Below are 25670 nucleotides of genomic sequence, written 5' to 3' on the forward strand. Positions count from 1 at the left end.
GAAGCCGGATTCACTTTTAACAATTTATCAACCCGCAGGGATTCGCTTAACAACGGTGGCAAGCAAGGTCGTAAAATGGGACAAAGCTCACTTTAACCCACGTCTCATTTAACAATGGGAATTTTGGGCTCCATTGCGGTCCTAAATCGAGGACTAACTCTTACCTTCGTGGCATTTTCTGCGTTTTAAAAAAAAATGCCCCTTTCTGGCATTCCTTCAGAGCCAAGAAAGGCACCCAAATATTCCACCTTTTGGCCCTGAAACTTTTGCATTGTTGGAAATTCAAATTTTATGTTCCATCCAGAGCCCCTTTTTCTATGGAAAAGACCATAGAGATACGAAAAGGGAAAGAGCGGCTCGTATCTCATCGAATCCTGGCAAAGATTGAGGTTAACGAGCCCCTTCAAGAGAGCAGAGCCACTTCCTGGTAAAAGGATAGAGAGGAGACGCGAGTTCCGCTCCCTTCGTCGGAAACGGATGGCTCCCTCAACAAAGATGGCGTCGGGGGCATTTCCGGTCGTTTCCTTGTCATCGGCCGTGTGAGAAATCGAAACGATTTCCGTTAGAGGAGGAGGAGGAAATGACGTCACGGCGCTTTCCGGCATTTGGAGAGCGCGTGGCTGGAGGAGCATCATGGCGGCTGAGGGAGTCGAGGAGCGACGGCGGAGACAAGGCAGAGGGAGGCCCCAGTAAGCGCGGGGACAGGGCAGGGCCGCCGGTTGGGTCGGGGTCGCCCACGAGGCAGGGTTTCTGGGGTCCTTCACGCGGGGACCGACTTCATCCCGCAGACCCCAGATGGTTGGGGGCAAATAGGCTGACTCTGTAAACCGGGGGGGCTCCAACCTTGGCCACTTTAAGCCTGGAGGACTTCAACTCCCCAGAATTCCCCTAGAATTGTGGAATGGTATTCCCCCCCCACCCCCAACACGGTATATTAATTAGAATAGAAAAACAGAGTTGGAAGGGACCTTAGAGGTCTTCTAGTCCAACCCCCACCCTACACCACTTCAGACAAATGGTTATCCAACATCATCTTAAAAACTTCCAATGTTGCAGCATTCACAACTTCTGGAGGCAAGTTGTTCCACTGGTTAATTATCCTCCATGTCTGGAAGTTTCTTCTTAAATCCAGGTTGCTTCTCTCCTTGATGAGTTTCCACCCATTGCTTCTTGTCCTGCCTTCAGGTGCTTTGGAGAACAGCTTGACTCCCTCTTCTTCGGGGCACCCCCTGAGATATTGGAAGACTGCTCTGATGTCACCCCTGGTCTGCGATGACCCGTAACTGGGCACGGAAACAGCACAGCCAGAACGAAGACTGAACTCCCCTTTATTGCTCCAACTTTCCTCCAAAAAATCCCACCGTTCACTGCAGATCCAGGAGCAAAAGCTCTGAAGATGCACTTCTAAATAGTTCCTGCCTGTTATTAGTCCAGAGGAGCAGTTCAGTTCTGAGAGCAGCCACAGTTCAGGGAAGTTGTTTCCAAGGCGTCCTCGCCACAGAAAGAATTCACTGGTACTGCACCCACCATCCGGAGGATAACTGTGTCACTGCGACCTCGCATGGAGCCACACCAGCATGGCAAACAAGGCGAAGGAGACAACGCCAGCAAAGTATCCAGATGTCGGTAACAGCACGTGAGGCTGTAAAAAGACACAGTTCGTTCCCGACAAACGCCCCTCCCAACAGTGTCTCTTTAAAGCTCATTCCCCAGGTGAGCCTTATGAAGAGGGGTGGGGCGTCCTCCTCCCGAGTCATTTGGTTGCCCTGCGCTGATCCCGCCTCCTCTCTATTTTCCGTGCTCGGGGAGGGGGAGGTAATTGCTCTGCTGCCTGTCCTGCCCTCCCCCCTCGCCTGGTCTTCCTGCACCCCTTCTCCCTCGCTGGCTATCCTTCCCAGGCCCGAGGGACCAGGGACTGCCTCGTCCTGCTCCTCCGGTCGTTCTTCCATTGGCCCTAGCTCCGTCTCATCCTCGGACTCAGGCTCTCCCCTAGTCCTCCTTTTCATTAAACTAGACATCCCCAATTCCAGCAACCGTTCTTTATATATTTTAGCCTCCGGTCTCGTAATCATCTTTATTGCTCTTTTCTGCACTCTTTCTAGAGTCTCCACATCATTTTTTTTTTTTTTTTACATCCTGGCAACCAAAACTGGATCCATTATTCCAAGTGTGGCATTATAAAGTTCTCATTATTATGAGCCACGGTGGTGCAGTGGTGAGAGTGCAGTACTGCAGGCTACTTCTTCTGACTGCCGGCTGCCTGCAATTTGGCAGTTCAAATCTCATCAGGCTCAAGGTTGACTCAGCCTTCTGTCTTTCCGAGGTCGGTAAAATGAGGACCCCAGATTGTTGGGGGGAAATATGCTGACTCTGTAAACCGCTTAGAGAAGGCTGTAAAGCACTATGAAGCGGTATATAAGTCTAAGTGCTCTTCCTTCCTTCCTTCCTTCCTTCCTTCCCTCCCTCCCTCCCTCCTTCCTTCCTTCCTTTCCTCCCTCCCTCCCTCCCTCCCTCCCTCCCTCCTTCCTTCCTTCCTTCCTTCCTTCCCTCCCTCCCTCCTTCATTCCTTCCTTCCCTCCCTCCCTCCCTCCCAGTGGTTAGAATGCAGTATTGCAGGCTAACTCTGCCCACTGCCAGCAGTTCAATCCTGACCGACTGGCTCAAGGTCGACTCAGCCTTCCGTCCTTCTGAGGTCAGTAAAATGAGGATCCCAGATTATTGGGGGGCAAGAGGCTGACTCTGTAAACCGCTTAGAGAGGGCTATAAAAGCACTGTGAATCGGTATATAAGTCTAAGTGCTCTTCCTTCCTTCCTTCCTTCCTTCCTTCCTTCCTTCCTTCCTTCCTTCCTTCCTTCCTTCCTTCCTTCCTTCCTTCCTTCCTTCCTTCCCTCCCTCCCTCCCTCCCTCCCTCCTTCATTCCTTCCTTCCCTCCCTCCCTCCCTCCCAGTGGTTAGAATGCAGTATTGCAGGCTAACTCTGCCCACTGCCAGCAGTTCAATCCTGACCGACTGGCTCAAGGTCGACTCAGCCTTCCGTCCTTCTGAGGTCAGTAAAATGAGGATCCCAGATTATTGGGGGGCAAGAGGCTGACTCTGTAAACCGCTTAGAGAGGGCTATAAAAGCACTGTGAATCGGTATATAAGTCTAAGTGCCCTTCCTTCCTTCCTTCCTTCCTTCCTTCCTTCCTTCCTTCCTTCCTTCCTTCCTTCCTTCCCTCCCTCCCTCCCTCCCTCCCTCCTTCATTCCTTCCTTCCCTCCCTCCCAGTGGTTAGAATGCAGTATTGCAGGCTAACTCTGCCCACTGCCAGCAGTTCAATCCTGACCGACTGGCTCAAGGTCGACTCAGCCTTCCGTCCTTCTGAGGTCGGTAAAATGAGGACCCCAGATTATTGCGGGGCAAGAGTAAACCGCTTAGAGAGGGCTATAAAAGCACTGTGAATCGGTATATAAGTCTAAGTGCTCTTCCTTCCTTCTCTCCCTCCCTCCCTTCTTCCCTCCCTCCCTCCTTCCTTCCCTCCCTCCCTCCCTCCCAGTGGTTAGAATGCAGTATTGCAGGCTAACTCTGCCCACTGCCAGCAGTTCAATCCTGACCAACTGGCTCAAGGTCGATTCAGCCTTCCGTCCTTCCTTCCTTCCTTCCTTCCTTCCTTCCTTCCTTCCTTCCTTCCTTCCCTCCCTCCTTCATTCCTTCCTTCCCTCCCTCCCTCCCAGTGGTTAGAATGCAGTATTGCAGGCTAACTCTGCCCACTGCCAGCAGTTCAATCCTGACCAACTGGCTCAAGGTCGACTCAGCCTTCCGTCCTTCTGAGGTCAGTAAAATGAGGATCCCAGATTATTGGGGGGCAAGAGGCTGACTCTGTAAACCGCTTAGAGAGGGCTATAAAAGCACTGTGAATCGGTATATAAGTCTAAGTGCCCTTCCTTCCTTCCTTCCTTCCTTCCTTCCCTCCCTCCCTCCCTCCCTCCCTCCCTCCCTCCCTCCCTCCCTCCCTCCCTCCTTCATTCCTTCCTTCCCTCCCTCCCTCCCTCCCTTCCTCCCAATGGTTAGAATGCAGTATTGCAGGCTAACTCTGCCCACTGCCAGCAGTTCAATCCTGACCGATTGGCTCAAGGTCGACTCAGCCTTCCGTCCTTCCGAGGTCGGTAAAATGAGGACCCCAGATTTTTGGGGGCAAGAGGCTGACTCTGTAAACCGCTTAGAGAGGGCTGTAAAGCACTGTGAAGCAGTATATAAGTCTATTGCTATTGCTATTTCACGTGACCTTGATTCTGTCTGTCTGTTAATGCAGCCTAGAACTCTGTTGGCTTTTTTGGCAGCTGCCACACACGGCCGGCTCATACTTTTTAAATGCTTATCTTCTAGCATTTTAACATGCGGCCAGAGCAAGTTCTTAAATAGATGCTTGTCTTCCAGACCTACTTGGGGCAGAGATTGAAGACGAGAACACGATACAAACCAAGGCAGAGAGCTAAGCAAATTGTAACAAGGGGTTTTTCTTGCATCAGAATTCTCTTCCAGCCTGTCCTGTTTCCTCACTGCTCCCTCAACTATGTCTGCTCCTTTGTCCGGGAGAAGTTTCTGCAGTTGTGTCAAATTCATTGCCTACCTTTTCGTGGTGGGCAATGGTCCAAACAGCTGCCAAAGTAATACCTGTAGTTCATGGGCCTCGGAATTCCTTGTGGGTTCTGGGGATAGTTTTTCTGCAGACACCTGTATCTGTTGTGCCCGTCAGCGGCCTGTGCGGATTGTAGCTGATTCTGACAATGAGGCTGGTGTGCTACGCCAGCAACCTGTGCAGCTGGTGCTCGAGTCGGACAGTGAGGAGGCTGGAGAAGATGTGCCAGAGGTGGGGATTCAGCCAGGGCCTTCAGAACCTCCAGAAGCTCCCTTAAGTGAAGAGGATGAAGAGGAGGAGCCTCTTCTCGATGCACGGGCACGCAGAGCTGCCAAAAGGCAGGAGTGGCTCCTCGGGAGGAGGTCTCCTCGAGAGTAAGGCTTGGGGCTAATTGGCCACTCCCTTAGCCTATTTAAGGAGGAACGCCGACTGAAGCAAGTTGTAGGGAACAACTTTAGTTCACTCTCCTTTGTGTCTGGATTCTCTGCAAATTGCTTCTGGGCTTTCTGCCAACTCTAGTAAGACTGTGATTACCTCATCTTAGAATTCTGGTAGGCTGTTAAGACAGTTTATTAACAGCCTTTGGTTGATAAAGACTTGAGTTATTTGAGTAAAATAAGCTTTGTATAGAGTTTGTGTGTGCTGCGTTCTTTGGGGTCCGTAGCTGGGGCAGAACAGTATCTGTGTGCGTGGCATTATGCAAACAAGGAGAAAGCATTGATAATATTTGTAGCTCGGGGTTGAAATGAGTCCTTGATGCTCTTTGAGCTTGGTGGTTTTCTTAACTCAACTGGATAACATCATCAGTTCAAACCCCACTCCCTTCTAGCACTGATGATGATACCTAGTTGGGTAATGAAATGTCTGCATGAAAGTCATCCCAAAAATGTTTTTTTTCAAAAGGCAACTGGACTTACTTGGTTCTTCCCTGCTTTTTTCTTTCAGGAATCCCAAAACACACACCCATTTGCATTCTGGCTCAGGTACCCTGAGGGTACAGATAAATTCCCAAATTAGTTCCCTCATTGGAGCCCAAGTCCGAGGATGGGACGGAGCTAGGGCCAATGGAAGAACGACCGGAGGAGCAGGACGAGGCAGTCCTTGGTCTCTCGGGCCTAGAAGATTTCAGATTAAGATGGCGGATGTCCTGCCCGTCACATGACTGGATGGCTCCCCTTTAATCTTTGCAGAGGTGAGTAGCAAGGAAACAAGGAAAGCTTTGCTTGGGAACAATCTCCTGTATGGTTACAGGTGGTCCTCGACTTAACAATGGTTCTTTAGTGAAATTACGACAGCTCTGAAAAAAGTGGCTTATGACCGTTTTTCACGCTTAACGACCGTTTTTCACGCTTAACGACCTGGTCACGTGAATAAAATTCAGACATTTGCCAACTGACTCGTATTTATGACGACCACGATTGCACCCAAAATTTCTGTTCTTAGGTGAGAAATTCATTTGAGTTCATAAGAGTGAAACGCAATCATAAGTAAGTTTTTTCTGTGCCGTTGTAACTTGGAACGGTCACTAAATGAACTGTTAACTTGAGGACTGCCTATCTACATGCATAAATATTACTGAGTCCATTTATGATATATTTCAGAATATGGGTTCTACACTCTCTTTATATATATATGTATATGTATACGTATATGTATATGTATATGTATATGTATATGTACATGTACATGTACATGTATATGTATATGTATATACATATACAACCAAGCCCCCACCCAAACAGAACACAACCCCAGCCAATCAGAGCACAACCAACCCCCCATCCAATCAGAGCACAGCCAAGCCCCTAACCAATCAGAACACACCTCCACCCAATCAGAACACAGCCAAGTTCCCACCCAATCAGCTCACACCCCCACTAGCAGTTAAAAGGAAGAGACAGCTGCGATCTCACATTGCTCCTGGAAGCACGAAGCCGAGAACACCAGCCTGAAGATGACGAATGAGACTTCGTCGAAACGTCGCCAAGACACTTCCAATTTTACGTGGGAGAAGACCCGAATAACCAAAGACCTACATATATATATATATATATATATAAATTTTATTCATAAATATTTTTGAATATTTGAATATTGTCAGGGTATACCATTTACAAGAGAGAAAAAAAAGGCCAAATAGAAAATAGTAATAAATATTAACTTATTTATTTATTTATTTATTTATGTATTTATATGCCGCCATTCTCCTGAAGGACTCAGGGCGGCGAACACAAGTTAAGAAACAAGTACAATAAAATCATAATTTAATCCAAATAATTAATTAGTAGTAAATAGTAAAGCCCGGAATCAGTCTCAGCCTATTTGTTTGAAAAGCCAAGTCTTCAAGTCCCGACGGAAGGAGCGGAGATCCTGAATGCATGAAGTAATAACAGTAATAATAATACAGCACATGTACTGAGAATGATAGTAATAATATAGCCAACTAATGTTAACTAAGTTTCTTTTTATATTGGCTTATTTACATTTTTGTTAATTATGATTGTAGTCATACATCTTCTCTGTCGTTAATACAAACTTTCATAGTCTTTTCTTCCTCTAATTCCTACCTCTTGTCTCTAACCACTCATAAAATCTATTCCATATCAAGTAATATTCTGTGTCTTCCTTCTCTTTTATTGTTAAAGTTAGCCTGTCCATCATTTCAGCACAGTCTAAATTTCTTTGAATTACTTCCTCATCTGGCGGGGTTTCCTCATTTTTCCGGTATTTAGCAAATATAATCCTTGCTGCTGTCAATATATGTAAAACTAAATATGGGCTCTACTCTCTGAAGCTCCAGCTTCCAGGTTAAAATTGTCACAGGAAGCGCTTCCTTTTCTCTTTGAACCGGTGCCTCCAAGTGCAGCCATGTCAAATTCGGTCCCTGCCTGCTTCGTGGTAGGAACCGGCCCTGCGGCTGCCACATCAGAACTGTGGTTCATGGGCCCCTGGTTCACGTACTTGGACCCGGGGATAAAAATATGCTACAGACATGTATAAGGTCTGGACCAGAGGTGGGTTTTAGCAGGTCCTGACCAGTTCTGGAGAACCGGTAGCGGAAATTTAGAGTAGTTCGGAGAACCGGTAAATACCACCTCTGACTGGCCCCGCCCCCATCTATTCTCTGCCTCCCGAGTCCCAGCTGATTGGGAGGAAATGGGGATTTTGCAGTATCCTTCCCCTGGAGTGGGGCGGGAATGGAGATTTTGCAGTATCCTTTCCCTGAAGTGGGGAGGGAATGGAGATTTTGCAGTATCCTTCCCCTGGAGTGGGGCGGGAATGGAGATTTTGCAGTATCCTTCCCCTGGAGTGGGGTGGGAATTGAGTTTTTGCAGTATCCTTCCCTTGGAGTGGGGTGGGAATGGAGTTTTTGCAGTATCCTTCTCCTGGAGTGTTGAGGGAATGGAGATTTTGCAGTATCCTTTCCCTGGAGTGGGGAGGGAATGGAGATTTTACAGTATCCTTCCCCTGAAGTGGGGAATGGAATGGAGATTTTGCAGTATCCTTCCCCTGGAGTGGGGCGGGAATGGAGATTTTGCAGTATCCTTCCCCTGGAGTGTTGAGGGAATGGAGTTTTTGCAGTATCCTTCCCCTGGAGTGGAGTGGGAATGGAGATTTTGCAGTATCCTTCCCCTGGAGTGGGGAGGGAATGGAGATTTTGCAGTAAACTTCCCCTGCTATGGCCACAAGACCTTTCTTTGCCACAGTTGTTAAGCGAATCACTGCAGCTGTTAGTCACACGGTTGTTAGGTGAATCTGGATTCCCCGTTGACTTTGCTTGTCCGAAGGTCACAAAAGGGGGTCGCGTGGTCCCAGGACCCCGGCCATCATCATCAAACACGAGTCAATTGCCAATTATCTGGATTTTGATAACATGACAATGGGGATTGCTGCAACGGCTGTAAGTATGGAAAACGGTCGTAATTCACTTTTTGCAGTGACGTCGTAACTTTGAACTGTCACTAAATGAGCTGCTGTAAATCGAGGACTACCTATAATTCAACTTGTTTTTTTAAAGTATTTAAATATTTTAAGATGGGTTCATTTAATTTTGGAATCCCGGGCGTGACTAAAGAATAGAAAGTTGATTTTCTCTTTCTCTCTCTCTTAGTTTTATTCATTTTATTCATGTGTTAACGATACGGATGGTTACAGAACGAAGCATTGTACATTTTTTTAAAAAATAATAATAGAATTCTTATTGTTTTCCTGGCAGATCTTCTCTCATCCAGAATGTCGTCGGGAATAAGTTGTTAAATCGGAATTTTTACCCTTGGGAAGACGGGGCAAAATGTCTCGGAACGCAACATCCATGCGTTTTTATTTTGAAAAGACTCACGAAGAAAAGAACCAGACCTGCCAATACGAATTAGATAAAATTTTACAAGGATCACAGGACAAATTGATAAAAAGAAGTTTATAATTATTTACGGGGATATAAATTAGAGGAAGAGGTGGTTAAAGAAAACATGATAATCTGGGCAAAGAATTTTGGCTATAATATTGAATTAGACAAATGGGAAAAATTATGGACAATAAATTATAAATTAACAATGTCTGTACCCTATAAAGAAAATCTGTACAAAATGTTTTATAGGTGGCACCTTCCACCGGCCAGATTGGCAAGAATGTTCCCCAACACCTCCCCAACATGCTGGAAATGCAGACTACAAAAAGGAACCTACTATCACATGTGGTGGACCTGCCCAAAGGCAAAACAATACTGGCAAACGATTAGAACACAAATAGAAGAAATTACACAACAAAGAATAGAAATGAAGCCAGAAACCTTTCTACTAGGTATAATAAATGGACAATACGAAAAGGAAATAAAATATTCAATCATTCATATAATAACAGCAGCACAAATAATTTTTGCACAAAATTGGAAGAGTAACGACATACCAACAGGAGATAGAGTAATTAGTAAAATCATGGAATGTGCAGAAATGGACAGACTCACAAAGGAATTACAAGATAAAGAGGAACATGACTACTATCTAGTATGGGAAAAGCGGTATACTTGGTTGGAAGGCAGAAAAGGAAGAAAAAAAGGCTAGGAACTAATTGGTGTGACCTCATATACAAATAGGAACATAAACCATTAATGCAGGTTAACAGTGAATTACAAAGATAAGATATAAGAGAAAGACCAAAATGAGGAGTCAAAAGCACAAATAAGAACATAGATTACAGTTGCAACAACTTTGATAAGATGTATATTTGTTTACATGTTCTGTATGTTTTGTTGTTTTGTTGTTTTGTTCTGTTTGTATTTTAAAATAAATTTAAAAAAAAAATTCAATAAAAAAGAAGAACCAGACCTATTTTGTTCAGGAAAAGACCCAAATAGAGGCCCATCATGGATTGTTGCAGTGAGCCTGTTGGGAAAAGACAGCGGATCATTTTAATTGATTTGTAATAAAGCTGGAAGGACACACACTGAACAGCTTCCTCTCTTGATTGGAAACAAAAATATTGTATTTTGAAACACATTTCCTCGCCCCCCACCCACCGCTTTTGGCACACCGGCAAAAAGTTTACCAGAAGGCCCGTTTTTCACCCTCCCCAGGCTCCAGAGCCTTTCTTGGAATCTGGGGAGGGCAAAAACAGCCTTCCCCACCCTCCCAGAAGCCAGAAACGGCCCGTTTCCCAACTTCCGGTGGGCCCAGAAGGCCTGAAAATCAGCTGGCGTGCTGGAGCTGAGCTAGGGCAACATTTGTGTGCCCACAGATGAGGCTCCGGGTGTCATCACAGCTCTGCTCCTTCATTTCCGTACAACTTGCAATATTTCACTTCTTTTTTCTCCTGTTGTTTTCCCCCAATGCCTGGATCTTAGATGAATTAACAGATCCACACTCTTCATTTCATTATACAAGGTTATCTTAATACTGGCTTCAAGTCTTGAGTAATGGGAAAACGACACGTGGCAAAAATCTGGTTTCCCCACACCTTTTGCTCACCCGGTCTGCATTTCTGTAATAAATAAATGTTACCACTCACAGCTTGTTGGTCAGATTTCTTCCAAATAGTATCCAATATTATTCATTTACTGGATTGTTATCCTGCCTGTATTACTTTATAAGCAACTCAAGGCGGTGAACATACCTAATACTCCTTCCTCCTCCTATTTTCCCCATAACAAAAACCCTGTAGGGTGGATTGCACTGAGAGAGAATGACGCTCAGTTACCCAGCCCACCTTTCATGGCTAAAATGGACTACAATTCACCATCTCCTAGTGATTCAAAGTCTGGACAATGACTAGCCCAAAGTCACCCAGCTTTCATGCTTAAGGTGGAACTAGAACTCACAGTCTCCTGGTGACTGGCCCAAAGTCACCCAACTAGCTTTCATGCTTAAGGTGGAACTAGAACTCACAGTCTCCTGGTGATTGGCCCAAAGTCACCCAACTAGCTTTCATGCTTAAGGTGGAACTAGAACTCACAGTCTCCTGGTGATTGGCCCAAAGTCACCCAACTAGCTTTCATGCTTAAGGTGGGACTAGAACTCACAGTCTCCTGGTGATTGGCCCAAAGTCACCCAACTACCTTTCATGCCTAACATGGACTAGAACTCACCGTCTCCTGGTGATTGGCCCAAAGTCACCCAACTAGCTTTCATGCCTAAGGTGGGACTAGAACTCACAGTCTCCTAGTGATTGGCCCAAAGTCACCCAACTAGCTTTCATGCTTAAGGTGGGACTAGAACTCACCGTCTCCTGGTGATTAGCCCAAAGTCACCCAACTAGCTTTCATGCCTAAGGTGGGACTAGAACTCACAGTCTCCTAGTGATTGGCCCAAAGTCACCCAACTAGCTTTCATGCTTAAGGTGGGACTAGAACTCACCGTCTCCTGGTGATTGGCCCAAAGTCACCCAACTAGCTTTCATGCCTAAGGTGGGACTAGAACTCACAGTCTCCTAGTGATTGGCCCAAAGTCACCTGATTAGCTTTCATGCTTAAGGTGGGACTAGAACTCACAGTCTCCTAGTGATTGGCCCAAAGTCACCCGAGTAGCTTTCATGCTTAAGGTGGGACTAGAACTCACCGTCTCCTGGTGATTGGCCCAAAGTCACCCAACTAGCTTTCATGCTTAAGGTGGGACTAGAACTCACAGTCTCCTAGTGATTGGCCCAAAGTCACCTGATTAGCTTTCATGCTTAAGGTGGGACTAGAACTCACAGTCTCCTGGTGATTGGCCTAAAGTCACCTGATTAGCTTTCATGCTTAAGATGGGACTAGAACTCACAGTCTCCTAGTGATTGGCCCAAAGTCACCCGAGTAGCTTTCATGCTTAAGGTGGGACTAGAACTCACCGTCTCCTGGTGATTGGCCCAAAGTCACCCGAGTAGCTTTCATGCTTAAGGTGGGACTAGAACTCACAGTCTCCTGGTGATTGGCCTAAAGTCACCTGATTAGCTTTCATGCTTAAGATGGGACTAGAACTCACAGTCTCCTAGTGATTGGCCCAAAGTCACCCGAGTAGCTTTCATGCTTAAGGTGGGACTAGAACTCACCGTCTCCTGGTGATTGGCCCAAAGTCACCCAACTAGCTTTCATGCTTAAGGTGGGACTAGAACTCACCGTCTCCTGGTGATTGGCCCAAAGTCACCCAACTAGCTTTCATGCCTAAGGTGGGACTAGAACTCACAGTCTCCTAGTGATTGGCCCAAAGTCACCTGATTAGCTTTCATGCTTAAGGTGGGACTAGAACTCACAGTCTCCTAGTGATTGGCCCAAAGTCACCCGAGTAGCTTTCATGCTTAAGGTGGGACTAGAACTCACCGTCTCCTGGTGATTGGCCCAAAGTCACCCAACTAGCTTTCATGCTTAAGGTGGGACTAGAACTCACAGTCTCCTAGTGATTGGCCCAAAGTCACCTGATTAGCTTTCATGCTTAAGGTGGGACTAGAACTCACAGTCTCCTGGTGATTGGCCTAAAGTCACCTGATTAGCTTTCATGCTTAAGATGGGACTAGAACTCACAGTCTCCTAGTGATTGGCCCAAAGTCACCCGAGTAGCTTTCATGCTTAAGGTGGGACTAGAACTCACCGTCTCCTGGTGATTGGCCCAAAGTCACCCAACTAGCTTTCATGCTTAAGGTGGGACTAGAACTCACAGTCTCCTAGTGATTGGCCCAAAGTCACCTGATTAGCTTTCATGCTTAAGGTGGGACTAGAACTCACAGTCTCCTAGTGATTGGCCCAAAGTCACCTGATTAGCTTTCATGCTTAAGGTGGGACTAGAACTCACAGTCTCCTGGTGATTGGCCCAAAGTCACCCAACTGAGTTTAATGCCTAAGATGGAACTAGAAGTCTACCCCCTGGTAATTGGCTCAAGGTCATCCAGCTGGCTTTCATGCCTAAGGCAGGACTAGAACTCACAGCCTTCTGATGATTGGCCCAACTAGCTTTCATGCTTAAGGTGGGACTAGAACTCACAGCCTCCTGGTGATTGGCTCAGTCACCCAATTGAGTTTCATGCCTAAGGCAGGACTAGAACTCACAGCCTTCTGATGATTGGCGCCAAGTCAACCATCGTTTTTTTTTTCAACATTACAGCATTCATGACTGATTTTTTTAAATTTTCTTTACTATTATCAATAAATCTTAAATTCTGAGCCGGGCCACTTATTTGTTTACTCTTAAATCTCAAAATCTCATTTATGAAAGCCTGAAGCTCGGATGATAAGTGTCCACCAGTGTATTTTTGAGTTTTAAGGAATCCCTGCAAGATCCAATGTGTCCTTTAAAAAAAAAAAAAAAAAAAATCTCAACAAAATTTAATAAATAAAACGACAGAACAAAATTCCAGCCTTGCCGGTCTGAATAAACGGATAGCAGAAGGGATCTTAAGTCGTTGATTGCAACCAACTTCCCAGAAAGAAAATTTCTAAACAATTTTTGAGGAAGTAATGCAGCTGAAACTGCATGTTTTCAAAAAAATTGCGTACTACTCGAGCAGCGGGAAAACCCCCTTGATTATTTAGGGAACAAACAATGCAGTTAAAAGTTGTCCTCTTGTTTTCCACAGTGAAATAAACCTTTGCTGTTTTGTTTTCTTTATTACTAGCTGTACCCGGCCACAGGTTGCTGTGGCCCAGTCTTGTGGGTATACAATATTTTTTGACCGAGTGCCAATAATGTCCCTCTATAGCTCAGGTCACGCCTACTTTGCCTCCGTCCCAATTTGCCGCGGGTGTAAGAGCTGGTGTCAATTTGCAAAGCTTTCAAGTTGCCATGAGCAGGAGGGAGGGAGAACTGATAGAGCTGATTGATTTCCCTAACTGAAGCTGCATTCCATACATTCTTCCTGACCGCAATCAGAAGGAGGGTGTTGGGTTTCACAGCCAGACAAAGTGGTTAATTGGAGAATGTGATTTATGACATGGCCAGAGAGGAGAGGAGAGACAGCGTCATAGGGGAACGTAAATCTACGTAGGATTAGTTCTAACTGCATCCGAACATTGCCGGAATGTTGCTCCTAATAAATGACTGTATTTCTTTTGAAGTTCGGCTCATGGCTCATGAATTAATTAGGGCATCTTTCGGAAACTTCACAGACAAATCAATCAGCTCTATCAGTTCTCCCTCCCTCTTGCTCATGGCAACTTGAAAGCTTTGCAAGTTGACAGCTGGTTTCCCGGCTTGCCGGTATAACCGCCTTCACCTTCGCAGCTCTCCGCACCACAGGCGGCATCGGGGTCCCTGCCAAAGGTACGGCATACTCCGTTAGTTGGGAGGACGCTTGGCGGCGGTTGACATTTCCTGCCATTTTGCTTATGGGTTTGGCGGCGGCGGCGCTGAGGGGAAAAGACCCAGCTCACGCCTGCCATTGTGCTGCGACGTTAAAGTCCAAAAAGAGAGTATAGCGTGTGTTGCTTTTACGTCCAACAGATGGCGCTGTTTTTCAAAAAAGCATGTTTCTAACCTGTCACAGGTGTGACATCTATATAATATAGGTATATAAAAACACAGCGCGTATTCGGATGCAACGTTGTGTCCAAATTTCAAAGCAATCGGTGAAGAACTTTTGGAGATTTACGATTTTGAAGAAACGAACATTTACATTTTTATTTATATTATTTACATATTTTATTTATATATTTATGCAGAGAGGACTCTGCATGCCACTTCTAGCACGTGTGTTCTGTGGCTTTCCGGACCGCAAATGGCCTTCAAGATTTAAACCCTTTCATATTTATGCTTCTGACACGAGTCCAAAATGGCTTTTTGATCAGTGCTTTCTCAACCCCGGCGGCTTTAAAGTGTTGTGGACTTCAATTCCCAGAATTCCCCAGCCAGATAAAATGCATGCTGGTTGGGGGAATTCTGGGAGTTGAAGTCCACAAGTCTTAAAAGTTGGCAAGGTAAGGACATCACTGCCTGAAAGCAATATAACTTAACTCCATTACAGGTAGTCCTCGACTTACAACGGTTCAATTAGTGACGGTCCAAAGTTGCAATGGCACTGGAAAAAGGGACTTATTTTTCACACTTATGACCGTGACAGCATCCTCGTGGTCACAGGATCCAAATTTAGCTGTTTATTTATTATTTATTTATTAATCAAATTTCTATACCGCCCTACTCCCGAAGGACTCAGGGCGGTGAACAGCCAAGATAAAATACAGATAATACAAATATTAAAAAAAATCCCTTAAAATTATTAAATATTTCGGCCGAAACACAGTTTAAAACACCCAATTTATAAAATCACACGAATTAAAAATTTAAAAGAGGAGAGTTAGGCCAGGCCAGCCTGCTGAAATAAAAAAGTTTGGAGAGCACGACGAAACGTGCACAGGTCCGGGATCCTCCGTATCTCTGGGGGGAGCTCGTTCCAGATGGTAGGTGCAACTCGACTCGACTCATATTTATTGGCAACTCGACTCATATTTATGACCGATGCTGTATCGCAAAGTCCTGTGGTCCTCTTTTGTTGACCTGACGAGCAAAGTGAATGGGGAAGACATATTCACTTAATCGGGTTACTCACTTAACAATGGTGGCAAGCAAAGTCGTAAAATAGGGAGAAATGAACTGAACAACTGACTTCATTTAGCAATAGAAATTTTGGGCTCAACTGTACAGGTAGTCCTCAACTTATGACCACAATGGAGCCCAACATTTCAGTTGTTAGGTGAGTTATGCTCCATTTTACGACTTTTCTTGTCACCGTTGTTAAATGAATCACCACAGCAGATAAGTCAGTTAAGGGAATCTGTTTTCTCTGGATTCTCCGGACAGCTGCCTGTCACAAATGGTGTAGTGTCTCCTCCTTGGTCAGCAGGGGTGGGGGTGGACTAGATGACCTACAAGGTCCCTTCCAACTCTGTTCTTCTGTATTCTCCATTGACTTGACTCGTCATAAGGTCACAAAAGATGATTGACAAGCATCTGAATTCTGATCAGACGATTATGGGGATGCTGCGAAGTTCGTAACTCTGAAAAACCATTCCACGCCAGTTTTTTCAGTGCCATCGCAACTTTGAATGGTCACTAAATGAACTGTTGTAAGTCGAGGACTACCTGCATTAACTGTGCGCACAAGTCAACCACGATGTTCTAACCCAGCTCTCCAAACACGACAAACCGTCTGAAGTGAACTCAAAGATTCCTTTAATTAGGAGCGCCGGCAGCCCCGGCAAAAAGTTTCTCTCTCACCGCAGGCTAACAAGTCCGTCCGTCCGTCCGGAAGTTAAATAGTTGTCTGCCACATCTACTCATCTCCTCCCCCTGCCTTTTATCCCCAGAGCTAGCAGCGGTGGCTCTTCCTTCCCAAAGACCGGCGTATAGATTTCCACTGCTCTCCTCTCCTCTGCCTTCTGTGCATCCATGCATCAGGCACTGGACCCAGCTGTTCCTCCTCTTCCTCATCAGCCACCTCCACATCTGGGGGCTGTTGACTCTCCCTCTGAAGGCTGACAGACAGCCCAGGCTCCTCCTCCTCTGATTCGGTTGCTGGAGGGGCCAGTGGCCAACAGACCACAACACTCCCTTTCACCTCCTCCTCCATTCCACAAATCTCACTCCCTTCTTGCACTGATGATGCTATCTAGTTGGGTCATGAAACATCTTCAGGAAAACAACGATCCCAAAGTTGTTGTCGTCATCATCCGTAAGAGCCGCGGTGGCGCAGTGGTTAGAGTGCAGTACTGCAGGCTACTTCTGCTGCCTGCCGGCTGCCTGCAATTTGTCAGTTCAAATCTCACCAGGCTGAAGGTTGACTCAGCCTTCCGTCCTTCCGAGGTTGGTAAAATGAGGACCTGCTGGAGGGGCCTGTGGCCGACAGGCCACAACACACAATTTAGACTCAACCTGGACTGAGACGGGGAAGGAGAAAATGGAAGAAAAACTCATGAAATCCCCTCCCCTCCTCCGACACAAACACACTTACCTTCTCCCAGTTCTGTAGTAATAACCAGACTTGCTGTAGCCTTAAATACTGTCAAGTTATGTTTAACCAGACAAGTGAACAGCGAGGAGTTCCAATTATTGGTGGCCGTGATCTTCAGGGAGCTCTGGCGGGAGTACGTCCTGTTTGAATTAAAAGTTGCCCCAGTAGACTTTCCTTTACCACTGGGGTTCTTGCAAAACAAGTCCACTTTGGCTACGTTCGGATAAAAATATTCTGCTTTGCAAGTGACCGTCACCGAGGCATTCAGCTGGACGGGAGAAGGCGGATTGGTCTCAAGACTCACCGTGGGAGGAACTGAACAAAGAAAAGCAAAGATGGTCAGTCAAAAGAGGTCGGGATTCATGGTTCCTGCACTCAGATGCGGCTGGAAGACTACCGTATTTTTCGGAGTATAAGACGCACCTTTCCCCCCTCCTAAAAGAGGCTGAAAATTTGGGTGCATCTCGTACTCCAAATGTAGCTTTTTCAAAGCTTTTTTTTTTCAGTCCTAACGAGCTGCTAACGAGGCACTAGCGATCTTCCCAGCTTTGCCTGCTCCCTCGACTCGCCGCTGTGCTTTAACGAGGCGCTAGCAAGTGAAGTGATCTCCATGCTTTGCTCCAACTCTCAGCTGTTGTTTAGAAGCTTTTTTCAGCCCTAACTAGGCGCTAGTGAGTGAAGCAATTGCCATGCTTTGCTCCGACTCTCAGCTGTTCTTTAGAAGCTTTTTTCAGCCCTAACTAGGCGCTAGCAAGTGAAGCAATCTCCATGCTTTGCTCCGACTCTCAGCTGTTCTTTAGAAGCTTTTTTCAGCCCTAACTAGGCGCTAGGGAGTGAAGCAATCTCCATGCTTTGCTCCGACTCTCAGCTGTTCTTTAGAAGCTTTTTTCAGCCCTAACGAGGCACTAGCGAGTGAAGCGATCTCCCCCCCCGTGCTTTGCCTGCTTTTCTCATTGCTGCTTCCACTCAGCTGTGCCTTAGAAGCTGTTTTTTATCCCCAAGCAAGGGATAAAAAAACCAGCAAATTAACGTGCTGAAGCTGACCAGACTAAAGAGGGGGAGTGGGGGGGTGGGCGGGGTGGGGTGGGCGGGGGCAGGCAGAATCGGTTCGGTGACATCATATCGTCACCGCTACCGGCTCGGCGGAACTGGGAGGAATCCACCACTGCTGGAAACAGTGAAGGATTGGCCTTCGGTGCTCTGCTGAGCTCTGTTTTCACTGGCAGAGGGTTGCAGGAGGCCGTTGCAGCTGAAAACGGAGCTTGTTTTTGCTGGCAGAGCATTTGGGCTACCACAGGTGTCCCTGACACAAGTGACATCGAGCTGGCCACGCCCACCCCGGCCACACCCACCCCGGTCCCCTGAGGTCAAACACAACCCTGATGCGGCCCTCAATGAAATCAAGTTTGACACCCCTGAGAGAAAGCTTCATGGATCCTGGGTGTAAGTAAAGCTTATGCTGCAGTTGTGACCAAGGCCCAAACACAATTCAGTCCTCAACAAACTTATTTTATTAAAACAGCTGAGAATTCATTCATTCTCAGCTTAGTCCAAAACAAAATTCTTCATAACCAGTCCCTCGGCCTTATCTCCAACCTTTGATGTCTTTGGCAACTGGGCAAAAGCTTTTCTTGGCAAAACCCCCACAAAGTTCAAGAGACCCTGACAAAAAGCACTGGAATCAATATTGCTTTTCTACAAAGAACCCGATGGCTGGTTGGTCTTTTAAGCCTTATGGGAGTGGCCAATCATCTTCTGGCCTTACTCCCTAGTTGTCCTTTTTTCTTCAAGTGCTCTTGCCTTCTGGCAGCTCTTCACATGCGTGCGCTAGGAACAGGCTCCTCCTGTTCCTCTGCCTCTCTGCTGTCCGACTCTGGAGGCTCCGGAGTCCGCGTATCACTCCCAGATGGCCCTGGCCCCATCTCTGCCTCCGACGCAGAGCCCTCGTCCGAGCCTTCCCCAGCCTCCAGGACTGGCCCATGTTCCTCCCCAGCCTCCTCACTGTCCAACTCCGCTGCCAGGTCTGCAGGCTGCTGGTGGACCACAACAGCTGCTTGCAACTATGTAAGGATGCCAAGCTAGTTCCCTGCTCAACCCCTCCTTCCATCCTGGCAGTTTCCCAACAGATTCACTCCACAACGCTTCAGTTGACAAGAGCGGATCTCCCTCCCTCTCCGAACGGCACCTACCTCTCACGTAGACCTCAACCTGTTTCTTTATATTAAATTGTCCCAGTTGGAGAAATTTATTGATCATTTGGCAGCGGTAGGTCCCATTATCCTTAGGGCCCATGTTGCTGAGGCTGATGCTGAAGTCGGTTTTTGATCCTGGAACGAGCCTCACCCCGCGAGAATTTTGGTCACTCTCCTTGTAAATTAACTTCCAGACGTTGTTGCTCGATTCTTTGTACCATCTTGCACTTGTTGGCAGATCCATCTGAGTCAGGGTACAGTTGAGAGTGAGGGTCCTGCCTCCTGTGACCTGCACGAAGGTGGACTCGGGTTTCTGAGGTTCAGTGCTTAGACCGGTACCACCAACCCCTGAAATGGAAGATAGCTTCTGTTTATTCTGGAGATCCAAAATGGCCATCATTTGAGCGAGGCAATACATGGCAGGATTATTTGAACTTCTGGGCCTGCCTCCATCTTACATTAACACTAGATTTTCTCTTCTGCACACTCAGCACAAGTAACAGAGAGATTCAATCAAGATCAAGTGGATAACCCTGGCGATCAATGGGGTGACAGATGTCGCAGCCAGATCGCCCTCAAATTTGGGATATTCGATTGAACTTGAAAAATGGGAAGAAATTTGGGGGGAAACCTTAAAATTAACAATGTCGGTTTCCTATAAGGAAAATATATACAAAATGCTGTATAGATGGCACCTGCCTCCAGATAGATTATCGAAGATGTTCCCGGGAACCTCTCTGGTTTGTTGGAAATGCAACGCCGCTATGGGAACTTACTTTCATAGTTGGTGGACCTGTCCCTGAGCAAAAGAATATTGGGCTAGAATTCAAAAATGGATTTTAGAAATCATAGGATGTAGGATAGAATTGAACCCGGAAACGTTTTTACTAGGCATGAAACCAGAGAATTTAAACAACTCTAATTGGTATCTTGCTCTCCACATCATCATTGCAGCCAGGATCTCGTTTGCGCAAGAATGGAAATCCAAAAATACGCCATCGGAGGCTACATTAACCACAAAGATCATGGACTGTGCAGAAGCAGACAAGTTTACTGGACTTTTGCGAGATAGACAAGAATCGGGGTTATATAGGAGCTGGGACAGATGGTATGCTTGGCTGCAAAAAAAGAAATCTTAAGAAGAATGTAAAATATTAACCTTAGTGTGAACGTGGGTAAATATTTATAGGAGCATTGCATGGCAGTTGAGAATTTTTTCTTCTGGATAAACTTTTCTTTCTTTTGATGAGTTGGTTTAATGGAGGTTTGTACTATCTCTAGGTGAAAATTGATACTTTAAAACTCTATATGTATTACATTACTCTCTGCAATTCTATCCATATTGTTATACTTTTTTTTCTGTATTTTTTAAATAATTTTCAATAAAAAATTTAAAATAAAAAAAAAAAGATCAAGTGGATAGATAGCTTTACCACCAGATGGATTTGCGACTGGCTGACAAACCGTACTCAACGAGTAGTCCTTAATGGGTCTACGTCAAGTGGTGACCAGTCGTTAAGCGAGTCAGTCTTATAATATACTTAGACTTCAACAAGGCATTTGACAAAGTAGACCACAACCTACTCCTTGGTAAGCTAGAAAAAAGTGGGATAGATAGCATCACCACCAGATGGATTCGCGACTGGCTGACAAACCATACTCAACAAGTAACCCTTAATGGGTCTAAGTCTACATGGAGAGAAGTAATCCGGTCTCCTGGTAATCGGCCTGAAGTCACCCAGCTGGTTTTCATGCCTAAGGCGGGACTAGAACTCCCAATCTCCTGTTTTTTTGACTACACTTTCACCACTAACCTGAACTGGCTCCTCCTTATGATGATTGCTGTATCGTTTTAGACGTTGAGTTCTTATCAGTAGTGGGTTTCAAACCCCATCACTGCTGGTTTGCTCATGGGCGCATGAGCACGCAGAAACTTTTACATATGCACAGAGACATGCGGGCGGGTGGGCAGAGTCTCCCGCTGCCGCTACCGGTTCGCCTGATCTGTGGCGAACTGGTAGCAACCCGCCACTGGTTCTTATGCTGCATGAGTTTGAGTCCCCACTGAAGAATTGTCTCCGATTACAGAGAAATGACCTATACGGACCAGGGATGGGATTCAGCCGCTTCAGATGAACCGTAGTTGCGACCTACCTGCTTGGGCACAATCCCGTCCTATATCGCTGTTGTGACCCAGGCCCAAGTAGTTAGTATTAAATACAAACAGTTCGAAAACAAACAGACTTTATTAGAACAGCTGAGAATTAACTCATTCTCAGCGTAGTCCAAACTAAATTAAAGCAAATTCTTCAAAACACCATTCCTCAGTTTATCACCGACCTTGGGATAATTAGGCAAACCGCCAAAGGCTTTTCTTGGCAAAAGTTCAAAAGCAGAAGACGCCGACAAGAAATAAATGCAGAAAGACAAGAAACAAATCTATCAACGTTGTTTTCCGACAAAGAGCCCAAGAGCCGTTGCTGGTCTTTTAAGCCTTATGGGAAGGGCCAGTCATCTCTTGGCCTTACTCCTGAGTCATCCTTTTTGCTTTAGCTGCTCTTCCCTTCTGGCAACTCTTCTCATGTGTGCACTAGGAACAGGCTCCTCCTGTTCTTCTGCCTCTCTACTGTCAGCCTCTGGAGGCTCTGAAGTCCGTACATCACTTCCTGATGGCCCTGGCCCCATCTCTGCCTCCGACACAGAGCCCTCATCCGGGCCTTTCCCAGCCTCTAGGACTGGCCCCTGTTCTTCCTCAGCCTCATCGCTGTCCGACTCCACTTCCAGCTCCACAGGCTGCTGGCGGACCACAACAATCGCTGTGTTTTTTGACGCCGCATGTATGCAGATGGCACATGCGTGAGCAAAGCTATCTCATCCTATCTCATCCTATACAATCACTGTGTTTTTGACGCAACACGCATGGGCGAACCGGTTGTTCAATGATGTGAAAACCCACCTCTGGCTAAATGTGAACTCCGTCCTGGAAAACACAACAGGTGAGAAAGAAACTCAAGATCCCCTCCTTTGATTCTCTTTGGTATAAGAAGAACAGATGGGAAAACGTTTTCATGGTTCTGTTATTATAACCTAGGTCAGCAAAGTTGAGTTTCTGTATTTTTGTGTTGTCAGTTCCCCAATCTAGCTGACCTCAAAGGACTGACGGATGTGAAGCAACAGAGCTAACCACTCCTTGGCCACATATTGCCACAAAAGTGGCTCGTCCATCAAAAGAAAGCAGTTCATCTGACTTTGAGGGAGTCAGCTCTAACCCACAATTCGTTTAAAGCACTTCCCACTCCTGAGCTAGCAGAAAACGTGGCATAAAATTTAGAATAGAATAGAATTCTTTATTGGCCAAATGTTTTTGGACGCACAAGGAATTTGTCTTCCGCGCATAAGCTCTCAGTGTACATAAAAGTTATAAGTGATAAATCAGGACCTTAGTCATCATAAAAATGATGAGCCTGGTGGTGCAGCAGACTAAAGCACTGTTATTAACATCAAGCTGTCTGCAATTACTGTAAGTTAAAATCTCACCAGGCTCAAGGTCGACTCAGCCTTCCATCCTTTCTAAGGTAGGTAAAATGAGGACCCAGATTGTGGGGGCAATAAACTGACTTTGTATAAATATACAAAAGGATGAAGGCTGTTGCTTAACGCATTGTAAGCCGCCCTGAGTCTCCGGAGAAGGGCGGCATATAAATCAATTTTTTAAAAAAATACATTAAATCATAAGATACAACACTTAGTGATAGTCATAGGACACTTAACAATCATATCATACTAGGAAACTAAATAAAACAATATAAATAGTAAAGATACAAGCAACAAAGTTATAGTCATAAGTAGTAGAAAAGAAGGTAAGTAATAAAAAAGATGAGATATTAGTAGTAGTATTATATTATTAATATTAATATTAGTAGATATTAATAGTATTAATATTAATAATATTAATAGTAATACAATCTTACTAAGGTTAGAATATTTCGGACATGTGATGCAACACCCAAAAAAAGTACGGCATCCTTCACTTAATCCTCCAGGGAAAGATTGAAGGCAAACGAGGTCCAGGCAGAAGAAGAAATTCATGGCTTCAAAACCTAAGGGACTGAATTTGGACAAAACTCAACAGCACTTTTTCATGCGGCTGTGACAAAAATAGGATTGGCAACATGATAGCACAACATCCGTTGACGGATATGGAAGAAGAAGAAGAAGAAGAAGAAGAAGAAGAAGAAGAAGAAGAAGATAGAAGGAGGAGGAGGAGGAGAAGGAGGAGGAGGAGGAGGAGGAGGAGAAGAAGAAGAAGAAGAAGAAGAAGAAGAAGAAGAAGAAGAAGAAGAAGAAGAAGGAGGAGGAGGAGGAGGAGGAGGAGGAGGAGGAGGAGGAGAAGGAGGAGAAGGAGGAGGAGGAGGAGGAGGAGGAGGAGGAGAAGAAGAAATCTTAGTAAATAGTTTGACAGTGTTGAGGGAATTAGTTGTTTAGCAGAGTGATGGCATTTGGGAAAAAACTGTTCTTGTGTCTAGTTGTTCTGGTGTGCAGTTCCCTATAGTGTCGTTTTGAGGGTAGGAGTTGAAATAGTTTATGTCCAGGATATGAGGGGTCTGTAGGTATTTTCTTTTTGACTCGTATTTGAGAGCATTCACCGAGGTTGCCGTTGGTGGCGCCATCTTCTAATCTCTTATTTATTATGTATTTATTTTACTGATTATCTCGCCAGCTTCTAGCCTAACTCCTTTGTCTCGTGTTTTCTGTCCTGAAATCCTGTAACTTCCCACAAAAGGAATAAGAGGGAAAATTCTCAGCCAATTTCATTCCCCTGGAGGTTGCCTTAAATGGGGACTGGAGGCTAAAACATACGAAGAACGGTTGCAGGAACTGGGCATGGCTGATCTAATGAAGAGAAGGACCAGGGGAGACCTGATAGCAGTCTTCCAATATTTGAGGGGCTGCCCCAGAGAGGAGGGGGAGGTGTCAAGCTGTTTTCCAAAGCACCTGAAGGCCAGAGAAGGAATAATGGATGGAAACTGATCAGGGAGAGATTCAACCTGGCAATAAGGAAAAACAGGGAGAACCATCAACCAATGGAAGAGAAGTTGCCTTCAGAAGTTGTGGGAGCTTCATCACTGGAAGCTTTCAAGAAGAGACTGGACTGCCATCGGTCAGAAATGGTGTAGGGTCTCCTGCTTGGCCGGGGGTTTAGACTAGATGACCTACAAAGTCCCTTCCAACTCTCTTAATCTGTATCTGATGGTGTTGGGAACAAGAGAGAAAATGCTACGTGAAAATCAAGATAGCCAAGGAGGACAGAAGGCTGAAGGGGCCACACTTCTAGAATTGGAGATGAGGTGAAAGCAACCTCAAAGGGACATGATGATGATGATGATGATGAAGAAGATCATGCAAGGACATGTCTTTGGGGCAGGTATTAATGTGGGCAGCCTTTAAAGCAGGGGTCTCCAACCTTGGCAACTTTAAGACTTGTGGACTTCAACTCCCAGAATTCCTCTGGCTGAGGAATTCTGGGAGTTGAAGTCCACAAGTCTTAAAGTTGCCAAGGTTGGAGACCCCTGCTTTAAACAACATCTGAAGAAATCTTTAAATAACAATCTCCTAATCTTCCTGTCTGGAAATCTGAATAACAACGCTCACCTATTTCCTGAAACGAACACACCCTCAGGTCTCGGACAAGCAGGAGGAATGACAGCTGAAATGGAGCCAGTATGGTCCAGGAGGACCTGAAGGAAGCCATGCCAGCAGGAGAAACATCTGGAGCTACTTCATCTCTTGATCCACCCAAAACGTTTTCTTTTCGAGACAGAACCAAAAGGGGAACTGGCGTTTCCTGCTGTTAAATTTGAACCAATTGCCTCGTTTGGGATGGTGGCTCCGTGAAGAGAGTGACTAAGGAGAGATTCCGGCGTTCTAAATTTATAATCGGCAAAGACGACGCGGAATTAAACCAAGATGGAGACCTCAGCAGGGATTTCTGTTTTGTTTCACCTAGTTGGGCCAGGAAAGGTCTGCAAGAAAACCACCAAGCTCAGAGAGCTCCCTAAGGACCCTACAATTCTCCTCTTCCCCCTCCCCCTTCTCTCTCCCCCCCCCCACAAATCCCATTCCCTTGTGACACTGATGGTGTTAGCTAGTTTGGTCATGAAACATCTTCAAGAAAGCAACTATGCTCAGAGAGCCCCAGGACCCCGCAATCCTCCTCCTCCTCCTTTTCCTCCTTCTCCTGCTCCTTCTCCTCTCCTCCTCCTCCTCCTCCTCCTCCTCCTCCTCCTCCTCCTCCTCCTCCTCCTCCTCCTCCCACTCCTCCCCGCCTCCACAAATCCCATTCCCTTGTGACACTGATGATGTTAGCTAGTTTGGTCATGAAACATCTGCAAGAAAGCAATCAAGCTCAGAGAGCTCCCTAAGGACCCCACAATCCTCCTCCTCCTCCTCCTACTTTTC

The 25670-nt window shown here is 45.9% G+C and overlaps 1 protein-coding gene, 1 long non-coding RNA gene and 2 other non-coding genes across 4 annotated transcripts; 3 read left to right on the plus strand and 1 right to left on the minus strand.

The window, feature by feature from the left end:
• Positions 1-580: 580 nt before the first annotated feature.
• LOC117659385 (uncharacterized) lies at positions 581-10621 on the plus strand. Its single transcript, XR_015732948.1, has 4 exons — positions 581-689; positions 1186-1713; positions 5563-5809; positions 8834-10621. It is a non-coding gene; the product is annotated as an uncharacterized LOC117659385 (long non-coding RNA).
• On the plus strand, positions 4582-4714 carry LOC117659389 (small nucleolar RNA SNORA5). The gene has a single exon (XR_004589442.1). It is a non-coding gene; the product is annotated as a small nucleolar RNA SNORA5 (small nucleolar RNA).
• Positions 7479-7613, plus strand: LOC117659388 (small nucleolar RNA SNORA5). Its single transcript, XR_004589441.2, has one exon. It is a non-coding gene; the product is annotated as a small nucleolar RNA SNORA5 (small nucleolar RNA).
• Positions 10622-14399: 3778 nt separating the features above from the next.
• Positions 14400-24992, minus strand: LOC117659382 (immunoglobulin kappa light chain-like). Its single transcript, XM_087888864.1, has 4 exons — positions 24864-24992; positions 19209-19559; positions 17020-17334; positions 14400-14422 (listed from the first exon to the last, which is right to left on the minus strand). The coding sequence occupies exons 1-4, from the start codon at positions 24961-24963 to the stop codon at positions 14400-14402; spliced, it is 789 nt and encodes a 262-aa protein (XP_087744990.1). The 5' UTR covers positions 24964-24992.
• Between the last annotated feature and the right edge of the window lie 678 nt (positions 24993-25670).

The sequence above is a fragment of the Pantherophis guttatus genome, chromosome 3 (genome assembly GCF_059756535.1).
Source record: "Pantherophis guttatus breed Tessera chromosome 3, ASM5975653v1, whole genome shotgun sequence".
Taxonomy (NCBI): Eukaryota; Metazoa; Chordata; class Lepidosauria; order Squamata; family Colubridae; genus Pantherophis; species Pantherophis guttatus.

Coding starts and splice junctions, on each gene's coding strand:
- LOC117659382 (XM_087888864.1), bottom strand. CDS start 24,963: ATGGCTTCCTTCAGGTCCTCCTGGACCATACTGGCTCCATTTCAGCTG. Junction 19,560..24,863: donor GTGTTCGTTTCAGGAAATAG/GTGAGCGTTGTT, acceptor CTTCCATTTCAG/GGGTTGGTGGTACCGGTCTA. Junction 17,335..19,208: donor GGTTGAGGTCTACGTGAGAG/GTAGGTGCCGTT, acceptor TTCTTTGTTCAG/TTCCTCCCACGGTGAGTCTT.